The sequence below is a fragment of the Neovison vison genome, chromosome 5 (assembly GCF_020171115.1).
Source record: "Neovison vison isolate M4711 chromosome 5, ASM_NN_V1, whole genome shotgun sequence".
NCBI classification, from domain to species: domain Eukaryota; kingdom Metazoa; phylum Chordata; class Mammalia; order Carnivora; family Mustelidae; genus Neogale; species Neogale vison.
The window spans coordinates 18639506-18654946 of record NC_058095.1 but is presented as its reverse complement, the minus strand read 5'-3'; the positions used below and the strand labels follow the sequence as shown (position 1 = coordinate 18654946).

The 15441-nt window shown below is 58.3% G+C and overlaps 1 protein-coding gene across 1 annotated transcript; it reads right to left on the bottom strand.

Moving 5' to 3' along the window:
* Positions 1–1053: 1053 nt before the first annotated feature.
* Positions 1054–11979, bottom strand: SLC4A1 (solute carrier family 4 member 1 (Diego blood group)). Its single transcript, XM_044250387.1, has 18 exons — positions 11906–11979; positions 11533–11612; positions 10474–10654; positions 10232–10367; positions 9649–9772; positions 9448–9532; positions 9111–9292; positions 8450–8660; positions 8011–8223; positions 7684–7832; positions 7375–7569; positions 6324–6497; positions 5774–5863; positions 5121–5287; positions 4345–4598; positions 3535–3704; positions 3265–3441; positions 1054–2786 (listed from the first exon to the last, which is right to left on the bottom strand). The coding sequence occupies exons 3-18, from the start codon at positions 10625–10627 to the stop codon at positions 2706–2708; spliced, it is 2562 nt and encodes an 853-aa protein (XP_044106322.1). The 5' UTR covers positions 10628–10654; positions 11533–11612; positions 11906–11979; the 3' UTR covers positions 1054–2705.
* Positions 11980–15441: the final 3462 nt, after the last annotated feature.

The following is a 15441-nucleotide window of genomic DNA, read 5'->3' as shown; positions in this document are numbered from 1 at the left end:
TTTTTTTTTTAAAAAGTGGGGTTGAATGGGTGAGCAGCATTTAAAACTGCTTAGATTTTGAGGGAGTGTGTATGTATTGGGGAGTTGGAATGGGGCAGAAGGACAGCTCTTAGAGGAAATGTGGGGGAGGGGTGGAGAGAGTGGGTCCCTGCATCTGTTGAGGTGGGGGCAGGAAATGCAAGGGAAGGAAGGCCATTTGGATTGATTTCTGCAGCCTTCACACTTCCCTAATGCCTTCCTGGCTCAAGATGGCCAGTGGGGTTCTGGCAAGCCCCGAGGACAGACCAACTGCTGTGGGGACAGGAAGTTGCTGTGCATAGGAGTGGACAGCCGGGACTGCTCTCCTTGGGGCTGAGGTGGCTCTCTGGCCCTTGGGCGGCTGCCCTGGGCAGCCCAGGAGGGGTCAGCTGGGGATAGGCAGCAAGTAAATATAGATGCAGGGAAGGAAGCCAGACAGGCCAGCGTGGCACTGACCTCTTGCTGGAAGGCTTAGAAAGGTGGGGAGGGGTTCTGTTTTGGCAGCCTCCCCTTCAGGGGAGAGTGACTCCTGGCTCAGCAGCCCCCTAGAATGGCTGGAAGCAGCTGGTCCTCCATGGGGACATGAGTGAGGGCTCGTCGAGAGAGACACCGTTCCTGTGTAACTGAAGGCAAACCGCATTCCCTCCCTGGGAGTCCCCCTCAGAGGTGTTGCCCAGCGTGGTGAGGTGAGGAGTGTAGGCCAAGGCTCTGCCTGGCCCAAAGGGACGTGGGGCCCACAGGACAGGGGTCTTGCTTGTCCTGAAGAAGGATGTCCAGAGGGTCAGTGTGCCTTCCCTCAGCTCTCCCACGCTCTCACTGGCGGCTGGCCCTCTCCACCACAGGACTTCCGGCCACCAGTTCTGTCCTGGCCCCAGCACCGTTGCCAACCCCTCTGGCCTGGCTCTCCCTGCCCCCACCCAAGGTTATAACCCTGGCACCAGCTCCCCACCAAGCATGCCCTGCCCACTTGGTCCAACCAAGAGAAGACCCCTTGGCCCCCTGAGTCTGGGAGGGAAAGGCCAGCAAGGCAGTCACTCCACCACAGACGCATTTATTGGCAAAACCTATAACCAAGCATCAAGGGGAAGGGTACTAGCTGAGTGGGTGACTTTCTTTCCGCTTTCCTTAGGGGTGTTCAAGGAGCAGGAAGGAGGGGGCGGGGCCATCCCAGTGAGCGTCACCACACCAGCAGCTAAAGTCTATGCGCTTCCTCTGAGGCCTGATATCAGGCTATGCTAAGCATATGCACTTTACTGTCTCATTTAATCTTTATGACAATCCTACAAGGTAGGTACCATTATCATCCCCATTTTCCTGATGAGGAATCCGAGGCACAGCACAGAGAAGTGGTGAGAGGCGGCTGTCAGCCTTCAGGGCTGTCCCCCGCCCCTCAAAAGCCTCCCAGCAGCGGCCCCCAGCTCCTGACTCTCCGTTTCAACCATTTCTCACCACTTCCAGCTCTTTTTATATTTTTGTTTTGTAAAAAAAATAGATTATGCCCATATTCTGCAGAGCCCACTGGCCCTTCCCCCAGTTGATCAAATCTGGGTTCTCCCCTCACGATTCAGCTGGAGTAAGATTGTGGACACTGAGTCTCAAACTAGAGGCCTGGGTGTTTGGGGGAAACCAGAGTACAATGAGGGTTCTTAGAAAATACAATCAATAAATTACAAACCTCCCTCCCTTCCCCCCATTTCCTCCCACCCCCCATCCAAATCTAGAACAGATTTGTGCATTGCCCCCCCACTCCCTCCCACCCCACTGCAGGGTCTCGTCTCAGTTGCCTCTGTGTCTGTGGGGGTCCGGGGCCATCCATAAATGTTTGTGGAATGAATGGATGTGTGAATGAGTGTGAGAATGGGAGGAGGGAGTGAACCTTTGGAGTCCTGAGTCTCAGACCTGATTGTATCCTTACCGCCACCTTGCCCTCACCAGGACACCTCCCTCTGCCCCAGAGAAGAGGGTCCCCAGGATGGGGCTGGGAACAGAGTAGGAGAGGTGGGGAGTCAGCTGGGGCATCTCTAAGCATGGGAAGGTAGGTGACTGAGGTACAACACAGGGCTCTGGCCTCAGAGTCAGGAGACCTGGTTCAAATCCCAGCTATATGACTCAGGAGCTGCATGACCTTGGGCCAGCCTAGAGAAGAATGATAACTACTACGTGCTAGTCCTTTCAGAGCTGACAAGAACCCTTTTCCACATTTGTCTTTGGTCCTCAGTAACCATCCTGTAACGTAGGTATTATTCTAAATATACCCATTTTACAGAAGAAGAAGCAGAGGCTGGAGAAGTCAAGGGACTTGCCCAAGGTCGCACAGCATGCAGGAACTTGAACCCCACCCCCTCTACCCTCTACCTTGCTACTGCCCCTGTCTGTGCTATGAAGAGGCTGGTTCAGATCTAAGCCCTCCAGCTTAGGAGCCCCACATGGCAATGTGGCAGCAGGAGAGACCTCACAGCAAAATCCCTAGTGTGGACCCTACTGACCATCTCTAGACATAGAAGCTGGTTTACCCCTCATGGAAGGGTTTCTAGACACCCCTCCCATCCCCCACCCACAATCCTGGGGCTCCAGTAGCTACCCCAGGAGGGATACGAGTGTCCATGAGATACCCATGAACTTCTGCTTTTCCTGGGAGTGTGGCAAAGTGGGAGGGTGGAGGGAGCTTGGAAGCCCATGTCTTCCCTTCACACGGGCATGGTCACCTCGTTGTACTCATCCCGACCTTCCTCTTCATCAAAGGTCGGCTTGGCATCATCAGCATCCAGCTGGAGGGGAGAGTAGGAAGGACTGAGGGTGAGCTTCCGGGAGCGGCTGGGGCAGAGGAGCCCTCCCCCAGTGCCGAGGGCACTTCTAGAGCACGGAGAGGGACTGGCTCTCTCTGGACCGTGGACAAGTCATGTCCTACCCTCTCAGCCCCTAGCTTTGGTCTGGATGAGTTTTTTCCAAGGGGTGAGGGACCCCTGGGGATGGGGTGCCCCAGCAGGGGAGGGCCTACAGAGGGCCTTCATCAGGGCAGCCCCATGGCGACTGTCATGTTGTGGGAGAATTCTATCGTAGGAGCAACTCTGTCCAAAATGACTGGGAGGAACCTAGGACAAGGGTTCTAGGGTAGGACAGCTCACGTGGAGCACACCCACTCCCTGCCCCCCCAGCTCTAGGGTCCTGGCCTCCAGCCTCTGCCCTCTATTCACCCTCCCCCACCGTCCCAGGCCCGCAGGGTAGGGGCGGGGAGCAGCCACGCACACATTGGAGTTCCAGCTTCCTGAAGATGAGCGGCAGCAGGAGGCGGCGCAGAGGCACGGTGAGGATGAGTACGAAGGGCAAGGCCAGCGAGGTGGCAGGGAAGGTTTTCACCGTCCACAGCCCTGCCAGGCAGATGATCTGGATGACCGTGAACAGGTGCATGCGCCAGGTCTTCACCTGCAGGGGGAGGCGGTGGTTACTGCCTGCCCCGCCCTGGCGCCCAGCAACCCCCACCCCACTCTGGGCTGGGGAGCCACGAGGGCCCTGTACCCGCTTGACGTAGGGCACATCCGGGTGGTACTTGGACGGCTTCAACAGGAGCAAGACGCGGTCGAAGAGCTGGATGCCGCTGAGGGATGTGACCCCCATGTAGAGGAAGATGCCAAACAGCACAGCCAGGGGGATGCGGGACAGGATGGGCCCCATGAGGATGGACACACCTGCCAGGAGAACCAGGCACTCCTAGCCCCGGGGGGCCCCAGAGGGCCCACAGCATTGGGGGCTGGAGAATGAAGCCATGGGGACCATATGAAGCCCTTTCTGTGGATTCTCTTAAGAGGGAGTACCCAATTTTACAGATGAGGAAACAGAGAGGGGAAGCAATTTGCCTAAGGCCACACAGCTACAAGTGGCAGATCAGGGAGTCATACTCCTGCCTGCAGGACATCAAAGCCTATTCCTTTGGCCTCGGGGGTTCACAGAGGCCAGAGAAGCCCAAGTTTTCCATCACTCCAGCAGAGAATGCCTCCATTGTCTGCCACCTACCCAAACCCTAACCCTCCTCCAGCTAATACTAACTTCGCCTCCTTTAAGAAACTACCCTACGACTCCATCAGTAACGGTGGCGCTGCCCACACTGACCCCAGGTGTACTCTCACCTGCTCCAGAACTTAGATAAACCCCAGTGATCTTCTGTCTTCTCTCCCACCCCAAATGATGCTCCGAGCCCTGACTTGCCATCAGTCATAGAGCAGCCAAGCTAGAGAGAGGGCTGCAGAAGGCTCTGGATCCTAAGAGGCAGAGGCTGGGGGCTGGAAGCAAGGCCAAGGGTGGCAGAGAGTGTGGCCAGCCCTTACTCACCCACGAGTACAGCGACCAGGAGCCCACTGATCCGCTGCTCCTTGACCTCCTGAATCTGGGCTGCAGCCCCTGGGGCGCTGGCCTTGCCCATGACCGTGAGTGCGTTGGCGTGGGTAACAGAACGAACAGTGGTGGCACTGAGCCAGGGCATCCCAAAGAGGGCAGCCACGCCGCCCATGCCTATGACCAGCAGCAGGTCCAGGTGGAAGCCAGAGCCCTTGATCATCTTGCGCTCTGGTTTGCTGATAATCAGCCTGGGGAGTGTGGGAGGTCAGGGGTAAGCAGCATTCTCCCCCATCGCCACCCTCTTTGCCCCTTCTCTCCTTCTCCATGCTTGGGTCCCTCTGTGCCTTAGTTTATCCTGTTGTGCTCCTCTCCCTTGAGTTCCTTGCTCCCCTCCCTCCCACCCCCTCTTGATAATCCAGACTGAGTGGAAGGATCTCAAGACAGCCCCTAGAACGTCCACAGGCAGATTTACATTGAAGCTGATGAGGCTGATCTGGGAAAGGTCCATTCTGAAGTATGCCACTTCCTTTTGTAGTTCTCATTTTGTTTTCTTTTTCTTAAAAAGTCCTCCCCAAATGATACCATGTCAGGTCCCACAGAACCTGCCCCTGTCCCTATCCATCCATCACTCCTCTTCATCGGGGGTGGGGGGTGGCGCTGGGATTGACTAAGACTAGCTCTCAGTCCTTGCTGTCACACCTGCCTGGAGCCTGTCCCTTTCCCTGCCTCAGACACCACCCCCCAGGCCCAGCCCTGCCCCTGGCTCTTACGTGGTGATCTGGGACTCAAGGAAGATGAGGATGAAGACCAGCAGGGCCGGCAGGGCGGAGGCAAACATCATCCAGATGGGGAAAGACGCATACAAGCCCAATGGGTGGATGACCCAGCCCCGGGCTGAGGGGTTGGATACGGAGAGGCCTTCAGGCACGCTGAGTTTCTGTGGGAGGGGGATGCTGGTGAGAACACCAGGCAGGGGAATAGAGGAAAGGAGGCAAGGGGAGCCAGCATCCTGGGCACTTGGGAACTTATACTGGGTACTTGATTTGTACCCAGTCACTGCTCTAAGGTCTTTATATACATCTTCTCATTCCCCACTTTATAGATGAGGAAACAGGATCAGAGAGGTTGTGTAGTTTGCCTTGCATCACACAGCTCTTTGGTGGCAGACCTGAGATACATACTCAGATCGGCCTGGCTGCAGAACAGATTCTTTCCTATTGTCCTGGGTTAAGGAGTAAAAAGGCAATCTGACCCCGACCTTTGCTTCAATCAGAGGGGTCCTATAGGGCTGTGGGACGAACCTGGGGCTCTCGGGGGAGGCTGGGATGAGTAGAGGGTGTTCTAGCTGGCTTCAGGTTTGGGAAAGTTGTTCTTGGGAGGGGGCATACTGGGAGAATAAGCTGACAATAGTAAGACGTGTCACCTGGGTGTAAGTGTCCTCAATGAAGAAATCCACAATGACCATGATCAGAATGGAGATGGGGACTCCGAAGTCCCCAATGATCCGTCGCAGCTGAGGGAAGGTGGAAAAATCCAGTCAGTGCTCAGTTGTTTCCCCACCTCCTGCCTCCCTCTTGCCCCCACTCCTGCCCCTTCTTCATGCAGGGTCTTTGCTCTACCCAGGGGATCCATCGACATCTAACGTCCTGTCCTGCACCTCAATGTACCGGCCTTCTTTCTTCTTTCCCTGGCTCAGCCCCACCGTTGGCCCCACAGCTTCTCCCGCCCTCTCTAAGAACTATCCCTGGCTCCCCGCTGGGTTCCCAGCCTCGACAGGCTGAGAAAGGGAGATGGGCTTGCCTGAAGAGTGAAAGCCTAAATGAGGTGGGGGCCAGGGGGCCAGGAAGGCTTGGAATAGGGAATGGAAATCTAGGGTAAGAAGGAGAGTTAATAACATTGAGGAACTTGGAGGAGTGCTTTGGACTGGGACAGGGCAGCGTAGGGAAGAGTGGGGCCAGGGGGTGGGTACTGACCACGCCAGGGAAGTAGGAGCTGTTCTTGAACTTGCGCAGCATCATGGCGAGAAAGAAGGTGCCAGCCATGAGTACAAGGGAGAGGAGGGCTGTGTTGGGCAGGGGAGCCTGAGGTTTGGGCACCATTGTCACATTGTGGTCATAATGCTTCTGCAGCGGGTGGTCCTGGAAGATCTGGAGCAGAAAACCAAGGCATCCTATTTTCCTCATCCATCTATCCATCATCCATCTATCAATCTGCCCATCATCTATCCATCTATCTGTCCATCTGCCCATCATCTGTCTATCCATCCATCCATCCTGCATCCATCCATCCACTTCTCTTCTTCCTCAACTGACAGGGTAACAGAGGGACAATGGGATTCTACAGTTTGGTTTTCAGGAGTGAAGACCAGTCTCAGCTTGGGTGGGGCAGGTCATGGCGGCAATGAGTGTAGGTGTGCATGGGAGCACGGGGGGTCTCGGAGATATAAAGCTGGTGGGCAGGAAAGAAGTGCCAAGGAGGCTCCTAAAAAGGGCTTCAGAGACTTGGAAACAGAAAGCCCCACCAAGCAACAGAATCAGAGGCAGATACGCAGTGTCTATCCTGTCTCCGTAGATAATGCAGATGTACAGGTAACACAGTCGAAGGTGCGGGAGCTGAGGAGACAGGCTGCTCCACCCGCAGTCCCCGTGGTTCTTGACGGTGAGCGCCAGAAGGGACGTGGGGGACAGCAGAGCGCCTGGGACCCCTGCTGCCCCTCCAATAACGCAGTTTCCCCCATCCAGGCTCACGTACACACTGGCCCGTTTGTCACTCTGGGCGTGGTTACGAGCCGCACATGCGCACACGGGGAGCCCCCTCAGGCGCAGGCGCTCTGCGGTCACCACAGGACTACAGGCCCGGAGGCAGCAGGTGTCAACGTGACTGTGGTCACAGCCAGGCACGATGAAGGCACAGCGACACACAGGCCACAAGGACACGTGGACAATTTCACACATGGCCACATAGTTTGTGCCCAGAGTCGCACACGCACACACACATGTGTGTCCACACTGCCACTTCCCCCACCTTGATCAGCTTGACGAAGGTCTCGTAGATGAAGATGAGGGAGATCAGGAAGGAGAAGATCTCTTGGGTGTAGCGGGAGATGAAGCGGACCAGGAAACTGCCCTCGAAGGCCACTATGAGCACCACGAACAGGACAAGCCAGAAGCCGATCCACACGCGGCCCACGATGTACTCCAGGTTGTTGTTCGTGCAGAACTGCAAAGGGGTCAGGAAGGACTGGGTCAGGCAGGTGGGCCCAGGCACCCCGTGGTCAGGCAGGCGGGGGGCCAGGCAGCTACAGGGTCCGGGGGGGGGGCAGAGCAGAGCTACCGAGAAAAAGGCTTCTTCAAACACAAGCAGGGGTCCTGAGAAGCCAACCACAAGCAGGGGTTGAGCCCCGAGCAGGGAGAACAGAATGCCTTGCACCGCCGTGGAGATGAGCAGCTCGGACACCCCCATCATGTTCTGGGTCTTTTCTCCTGTGGGTAGAAGTTACAGTGTGGTCAAGGTCAAGAGGTCGTTTCTAGGGTCCAGTAGAGCATTTCACAGGCAGGCTGTAGTAGGGGTCCAGATTGTCTGATTGGGTCAAGAGGCAGGGCCAACACAGAGGCCAAAGGGTGAGAGGTGAAGGTTAGGAGATCATGCAGAGGCACTGACCCAGGAGGCCACCGAAAGTGATGGCAGGTGACAAGGCAGCAAAGTAGATGAAGATGACAGCGGCCAGGACCTGGGGGCTGAACGCGTCTGTGATGTCACTCAGGTAGTAGGGGTAGCGGCGCCGGATGTCACGCACCAGGCCCCCAAAAAGCAGGCCTGTCCTCTGCAGAGGGTCATCTGGCCCACCAGGGGCCCCTGGAGCCCCATACAAATCTGTAGTCAAGGACAGGGCCATGGTCACAGGGGGTCATGGTAGGAGGCATTGGGGGGAGAGGAATCGTGGGGAGAATCTTCTGATGGGAACAGGTGACCAAGGGGACAGGGAGGCATGAGGACAGAGAGAGGGGACACCAGGGTATTGGATGGGAGGAGGGGAGGCAGGGGATTGCAGGATTGCACTGGGGACCCTGAGGGTATGTGGGGGTCGCAGGGCAGGTACCTAGGCCCTTGTAGAAGCGGGGCTCGGGCTTGGCGGGGCTTTGTGAGTAGCGTCTCCGCAGCAGCTCCTTCTGCACCGGCACCAGACTGAGCAGTGCCTGCTCAGAGGGAGCCTCGCAGGGAGGCAGCACCAGGCTGCAGTCCAGGAAGCCCTCCAGGTTGCGGACCAGCTCCGCCTTGCTCTGGGCCATGTAGGCATCCACGCGGAAGACCTGGGGGCCGGAGAGAGGGTCAGGACTGCGGGGACTCGCTAGATGAAAGGACCCAAGAGTCTACATCCATGGCCTCCAGGAACCAGAACCCTCTCTCCCAGCTCCTTCTTGTCCTGCCCACCCTGCTCCCCCTTCCTTTCCCACCACAAAAAGGTTTGGGGGAGCCAGACAGGGCCTTGCGTGGGGAAAGGAGAATCCACTAAAGCAAATGGGGTAGCTTAGCACAGACCAGCCGGAACTACAGTAAGCCGGGGCCAGGCCAGACCTAACTGGGTGGAACCAGGTCTGGTCGTGCAGGGCTGGGCCAGACCACTTGCCCCTGGCCAGACAGGGTAGAAGCAGCAGGGAGAGACCGACTAGCAAAACTCAAGTACCCAGGCCCGTCCAGTGAGTGACCTCAGCTGCCCCCCAGCCCTCGGGCTCCCCCAGCCCTCCCCAAGCCTGCCTTACCCTCTCGGACATGAGGGTGGCCGCAGCCCGACCAAGTTGGGTATAATCAGTATTGGGGGCCTCAGGTCCCAGCAACACGAAGAGGAAGCGCACAGGCACCGGGAGCTGCACAGCCTCCAGCTCTGTGGCCACCTCCAGTCGCACGAAGCCCAGCACCGGCCGCTCCAGGAATTCCGCTCTGCCTGCCGGGGAGGGGGCGATGGGAGGTGGTCAGGTCAGGGAGGCCTGAGAGGGGCAGCGGCTGGGTCCATACTTCGGAAGAGGGAGACTGAGCAGGGATAGGAAGCATCGCCTCGGGGGTGTGGGGGCATCGGGGGTGCAGACCCTAGCTGCTTACCTACGAGCACCAGGGTGGCCTCTGAATCTGGGGGAATCTTCTCCAGAATTCCAGATGGTGAATGCCCTTCTGTGCCCTCCTGTCCCTGTTGGGTGGAGGGTGGTGAGGGGAGCCCTCTGGCCACATTGATCATCCAGCCCCCTCCTCCCCTAAACAGTCTCATTTCTAACCCTGTTCAGGTGGGTCTCCCCACAGCCTCACCTGTTGGCAGAAGAGCTGTGTCTCTAAAGAGGGGTGCTGCGGGAGCAGAGGCTCGGAGGGGTCCCCAGAACGCGTCAGAACCGCGGGCTTCACACCGCCCAGGGCCTCCAGGTCTCCGGCGTGACTGTGGGACGCACAGGGGACATGGGCTGAGTAAGCTATTTGGGCTGGGTTGTTAGTAACACCTAGACCGAGATGGAGACCGGTGGTCGGAGGAATTAAGCAACGCTTCCCAGTGACCAGAGGAGAGGGACCCTGGGGCCAAAGGACAGTCAGCCTCCTTTGGGAGGATATTGTGGATGCAAGCGGCCGGTCTCCGTCTGGAATGACCAGGTGGGGCCAGGATGGAGGGAGGGAGGGGCCGTGAGAGCCTGCCCTCCTGAGGACCAGTAGCCCCCACATCTGAACACAGAGATACGGCTGCCCCTCAAGAAGTCAGAGGTAGGAGCTGTCATGGAAGAAATGGGGGCCCTGGTCTGGTGGGGGGAGGGGCCCCCTGGGCTGCCAGGGAGCGCTCCGGGCCGGCGGGCCGGGGAAGTAGGCCGTTGGGCTGCGGAGTCTGCGTCCTGGCGGGCAGGGGCACCTGTGTTGGAGCAGCAGGACCCGGAGCAGCTGGTCTCGGGCCTCAGGCCGGATCTGCTCCTCGTAGATAAACCCATCCAGCAGCTGGTTGGCCACTCCTGCCAGGGAGGTCTCCGGCAGATCCAGGAGGACGGTACCTGCAAGGGATGGAGGGGTGAGCCGGATGGCCGGACGGTGGCCCTCCGGCCCGCCACCACGCCGCACACACATGCAGGTCTCGGGGAGGGGCCCCGCGGGGCTTACCCTTGGCAAAGGCTTTCTGCAGCTCCAGGAGGCTCCAGAAAGTGAGGTAGGACAGGTGCGGGCGGCCCCAGACCCCGTCCTCCCCGAGGTTCTCCTCCAGCCGCACCCAGTGTGCCGCCTCCATCCACCGCAACTCCTGGTTCTTCTCATCCATCACCAGTTCCTGAAGCTCCACGTACGCCTGCGGCCCCACAAATCTGAATCAGTGCCCGGGGCCCGGGACAGCACCCTGGGGAGACTGGCAGTCCAGGGCATGGTGGTCGCTCAGCAGGCTCTGAGAGGTGTTTGGAGGACGCCCAATGTCCTGAAGCACTCAGGGCAGACCCTGAGCTCAGAATGGATGGGTGTGAGCAGCAGCCTGGATGCGTTGAGTGAGATAAGAAGCGTGTGTGTGTGTGTGTGTGTGTGTGTGTGTGTGTGTGGTGGCGGGGTGGGAGTGGGGGGTATAACCCTCCACTCCAGCCCTATTCCCCAACTCCCTGACCAAGCCTTTATCCCATTTCAGAGGCATTTGGAGAACCTCTGGACCAAAAGGGTGCTAGAGGAGACCCTTGGGAGGAAAACAAAAAAGGAAGCCTTTGGGGTCATCGGGTAGGTCTCCTGTCTCCAAGACTGTTGAGTGCGCTCAGCATGCCCTTGGGTTTCCTTGGGGCCAGCTGGTCGCTCCCAGGGGCCTGGCTGAGGGCAGATGCAGTTTCCTAACCAGCTAGACAGTCTGATGTCCAGCAGGGGTCCAGCGGGCCTGGGCACAGGGGCACTTATTCAATTCTGTGCTTCCCCAAGGAGCACCTTCCGGCCCAGCCTGGGAGCACAGACCTTTGGCAGTCCCTTTATCTCTGCCCAGGGAGCTCCCTGCTCAGTGAGAGAGGGACCTATGTCTCCCCGCACCCCCGTTCCAGCAGGCGTGCTCTCCTCCTTTCTATTTCCCGCAATGCTCACTCCTTCTCTGCCTGTGTGTGGGGCTCCCCCCTGCTGAAGCTGTGCCCATCCGTCTTCACCTCCCTTCTCCTAGTGGAAGGGTCAGTGTCCCAGCAATCAGGTGATGCTGGGTGTCCTCACCTCGTGGGTGCCTGCGTGCGATGTGGCGTCTGGGTCTGTGGCTGTTTCGTAATCTGTGGCTGTTGGCTCAGCGAGGTCAGCTGAAAACCGGAGGTGGGTTAGTGCTGCCCTTCTCCCGGATAATCCCACCCTTAGGGTCCTCCTGCACTCCCCACAGTGAGCCCCTGAGAGAATCACGCCTCCCTTACTCCCTCCTGCAGCTGCTGGCTAGGACCCAGTGCCCGCCCCCCCACCCCACCCCACGCCCCCACTGCTGCTCAAGGGTCTCTGGCGCCCTGTGCCCATTCTTGGCCCAGCCTGGCTCTTTCACGCCTCATCCGAGCCTTGTGGAAGACCGCTGGGAGTCATCTTCAGTGGTGACAGAGAGGGTCACCTCCAAAGTGGAGAGTTCCGAATGGCAATTCCCGGGATTCTCCTAGGATCTCCTTCCTCTCTGCCACTTTCTGGAATCAGCTTCCCTTCCTTCTTCCCCCCCTGCCTCAGCAATCCCACCAGCCTGGCACTTCTCCCTGTCTCTGGGAACCCCAGGTGGGGTCTGCTTTATAATGTCCCCCACTCCACACCCCACTCGGCCCTCATTTCCCAGAGGGGCCTCTTATCTTCAATACCAATGGCCAGCACTTAAGGCCTATTGACAGTAAACAGGTCCCCACCTGGGGCTCCCCAACTGAGACCTTGGCAGGGCCAGGAAGGTTTCCTGTTGTCTCTCTGCCCTGGGGGTCCCTGTGGCCCCTGACTCCTCAGGACCTCTAGACCCCCCAAACAGAATGATGTTCCCAGAACAGGCCTGGTGCCTGGCCTAGAAGTTGGCATGGGATGGACACAGATGGCGTGTGGGCTCATGCCCTTGTCCCCGAGGGGCCTGGCTGTCCTGTCCCAAACGGAGGGCCTGGCCATGGGTGACTAGTCCTGCCCCCCCACCCCCCAGTCCCCTCCTGTGATCATTTCAAACAAAACTCTGTTTATCCTTCAATCAGCCAGGATTGTGGGGAGAACTGGCCCTGGGGCTGGTGGCGGAGGGGAGGGGGTGTGGAGAAGGGAGAGGGCAAGTTCCTTAACTGTCTCTGTTCAGGTCTCAGCAGCTCATCCCAGCAAGAGAGAGAGTTGGGGCTCACCTATTGGCTCCTCCACTTGAACCACAGGGACATCTGGGTCTTCATACTCCTCCTGTTCTAGAACGTCCTCCAGCCCCTCTTCATGATCCTCCTATAGGAAGTGGCCGTCAGGGCTGGGCTGGGAAGGGCTCCTTAAGCCACCGTGAAGGTAGGAGTCTGGGGAGTCCCAGAGGCCCCAGATTGGAGCCCCGCAGACACCAGGAAAGACCTACCTGCCAGTCCCCCATGGCGTTGTCTTACTTGTCCACTTATTCACAGCGATCCAAGCCCCCAGCATAACCCGCACTGCGGGTCCCTGCAGGGGGGAGCACAGGCTGAGTGAGGCGCAGGCATCCTCCCCCAGAGGAGGCTACATTAGAGTCAAGGGGGACCCCAGGTGTTGAGAGGCAGCAGTGGGGTCAGGGGCAGGAAGCTGGGGGGGAGGAGCTAGATTTGTAGGTGTGAGGACAGGTGTACAGGACGAGCTGGGAGAGCTGGGGCAGGAAGAGGTAGCTTGGCTGGCATCAATCAAAGGCAGTTTGAGAGAATGGGCTGTCCTTCAAATTCAACTCCCTCTTCCATCCACCAGTCCTCATCCTGTATTCTTTTCCTGTCCATTCCCTAGATTTAGCCAACTCCAGGGGCATCATGACCTGTTCCTTCTTCAAGGAAATTCGTTCCCCTGGGAATCTTCACAACGTACCCTCTTCTCCCAGAAACAGTTACTTTCTGCTAGGCATGGGGCTGTAGTATCCTTGGGAGCGGCTCACAGGTATTGAATGAAGTGTCACTGTTTCTCTCCTTCACCCCCTCATGAGCTTCCTTTCTCTTGTTTGCTCCCCATCTGTCTCATTGGCCTTACCAAGCCCTTCCTGCCCCAGGGCCTTTGCATACACAGTTGTTACATCCTCAGTGCCCCTCTGCCCCTCATCCCTTCCCATATCTCAGCTCTTCAGATTCCCTTCCCACCACCCTATCATTCACTAGCCCACTCTGTCATTTTCTGGTTTCTTGAGTCATTTGTGTATCTGCTGTTCAAGGATGCCGCTAGAAGGGATGCCATCTGAGTGCTAAGATCCGTGTCTCGGTCCCCACTGAATCCCTTACTCCTAGCAGAATGGGTGTCGCAGAGTAGGTGCTCAGTAAGTACATGCTGGGTGAAGGGAAGTGTGGCTGTCCCTTGCAGGCTTGGTTCTCTGGGACTGAGGAATCAGCATGACTGGGACCCAGCCAAGAGGAGACCAGACCCTGTGTCTCAGATTTGCTCAGTGTGCTTCTGGCAGAGAGGAAGGTATGCTCACCCCCAGGAAGGTGAGGCCCAGCCCGAGGGGAGCACAGAAGTTCCCTGGGGACTGGATGTGGAGGGGCTCTCTTCACTCTTACCCAGCAACAGGGATTGGGGTCGGGTGACGAACATGCTCGCCCTGTGCCCACATGGCACTGAGCAGTGGGAGCTGAGATGAACAAGACACTATCCCTTCTCGCGAGAAGCCCCCACCTAGACTGGGGAGGCAGCTGGGAAGGCAGGAGAGGCCAAGGGCTTCGGGAGACAATACGTGCCTCAGACCAACGAGAAATGAGCCGAAGGAGTTGGGTGCCAAGGACCATGTGGCAGGTTCAAAGGTAGGGCGGACTGCTGGGGTTGGGGGTCGGGTGTCTCTGAGCGGGGGGACCCCGGGGCTGGGCCGAGAAGCTCTGGTGGGATCTGAAGGACTGGCAGGTAGGGAAGTGCGGCCCAGGTATGGGCAAGAGCCGGCAGAGGGAGGCGTGAGCCAGGCGGGGCTGGCTGCTGCGTGAGGGAACAGGGCCAGGAGGACATACAGAGAGAATGGTCCAGAGACATTTCTTTCTGAGGGCTGAGGGGGTGGGTGTTGCCGTCCCAAGAGATAGAGAGAAGGAGAGGGCATGGCAGAGCCCCACTGAACTGACAAGGGCAGGGGTTCCTGTCTTGGTAGGGGACGTGATGACCAGGGGACAGTCCCAAGGACCGAGGACAGGGCCGTCCTGCATGGGCCTTTGCCCATGAAGACCCTAGTCAGGCACCCTTCTCTCTCCCTCTTTTGCCCCCCTCTTTCCTCTTCTCCCACTTCTATTTTCTTTCCTCCTTCTCTGACCTTGCCCTCTGCTCTGCCGGGGCCTCAAATCCTGAGCAGTCTCAAGCCTTAGGTGCTAAAGGGCTGGGCTGGGACTTTCCATTTCCTATCTGAGAGATGGACTGGGCAGAGGGGCCCTCCAGCCGGAGAACGCTGCCTGTCCACCACTGTCTGGTTGAATAGCCTCTGATGGCCCCCAGCTTCTCTCTAGGCCTCAGTCATCCTGTCTGTACAATGGGAGGGCCTTCCTGCCAGGGTTCTAAGACCTCAGTGAGAGACAGAAGAAAGGAGACTGGAGGTGCCTGGAGCTCAGCTGGGGCCTTAAAGAGTACCCCCCGTGACCCAGATTGCAGCCCCCACCGGGCCCGGCCCCCCACCGCCCAGTGCTCCGGCACTGATAAGAGCTTGGAATGGGATCGCCGCCCCGAGTCTGGAAGCTCTTCAAGCACCTGGCCATCCAGCCAGCCAGGGCTAGGCCAGATAAGGCTGAGCAGGGCATCTGGAGCCCTGGAGGTGGAGCACAGCTGGCAGAGGCGGGGCGGGGGGGCTACCAGATGATGGGGAGGGCTCCCTGGTGGCAGAGCACCGCCTTTGTGCGATCACCGCCCCCACCACACAGAGCCTTATCTCTTAGAACCCTCGAGACACTGTGCAAAATGGATAATGTCACTAGCCCCGTTTTACAGATGAGAAAGCTGAGGTTCGGAGAGCTTAACTTGGCA

Excerpts from the sequence above, each read along its gene's own strand:
- SLC4A1 (XM_044250387.1), bottom strand. The coding sequence starts at position 10,627 with ATGGATGAGAAGAACCAGGAGTTGCGGTGGATGGAGGCGGCACACTGG. Across the intron at positions 7,833-8,010 it reads CACTTTCGGTGGCCTCCTGG|GAGAAAAGACCCAGAACATG; the intron begins GTCAGTGCCTCT and ends TTCTACCCACAG. Across the intron at positions 5,288-5,773 it reads TTGAGGACACTTACACCCAG|AAACTCAGCGTGCCTGAAGG; the intron begins GTGACACGTCTT and ends CCCCTCCCACAG.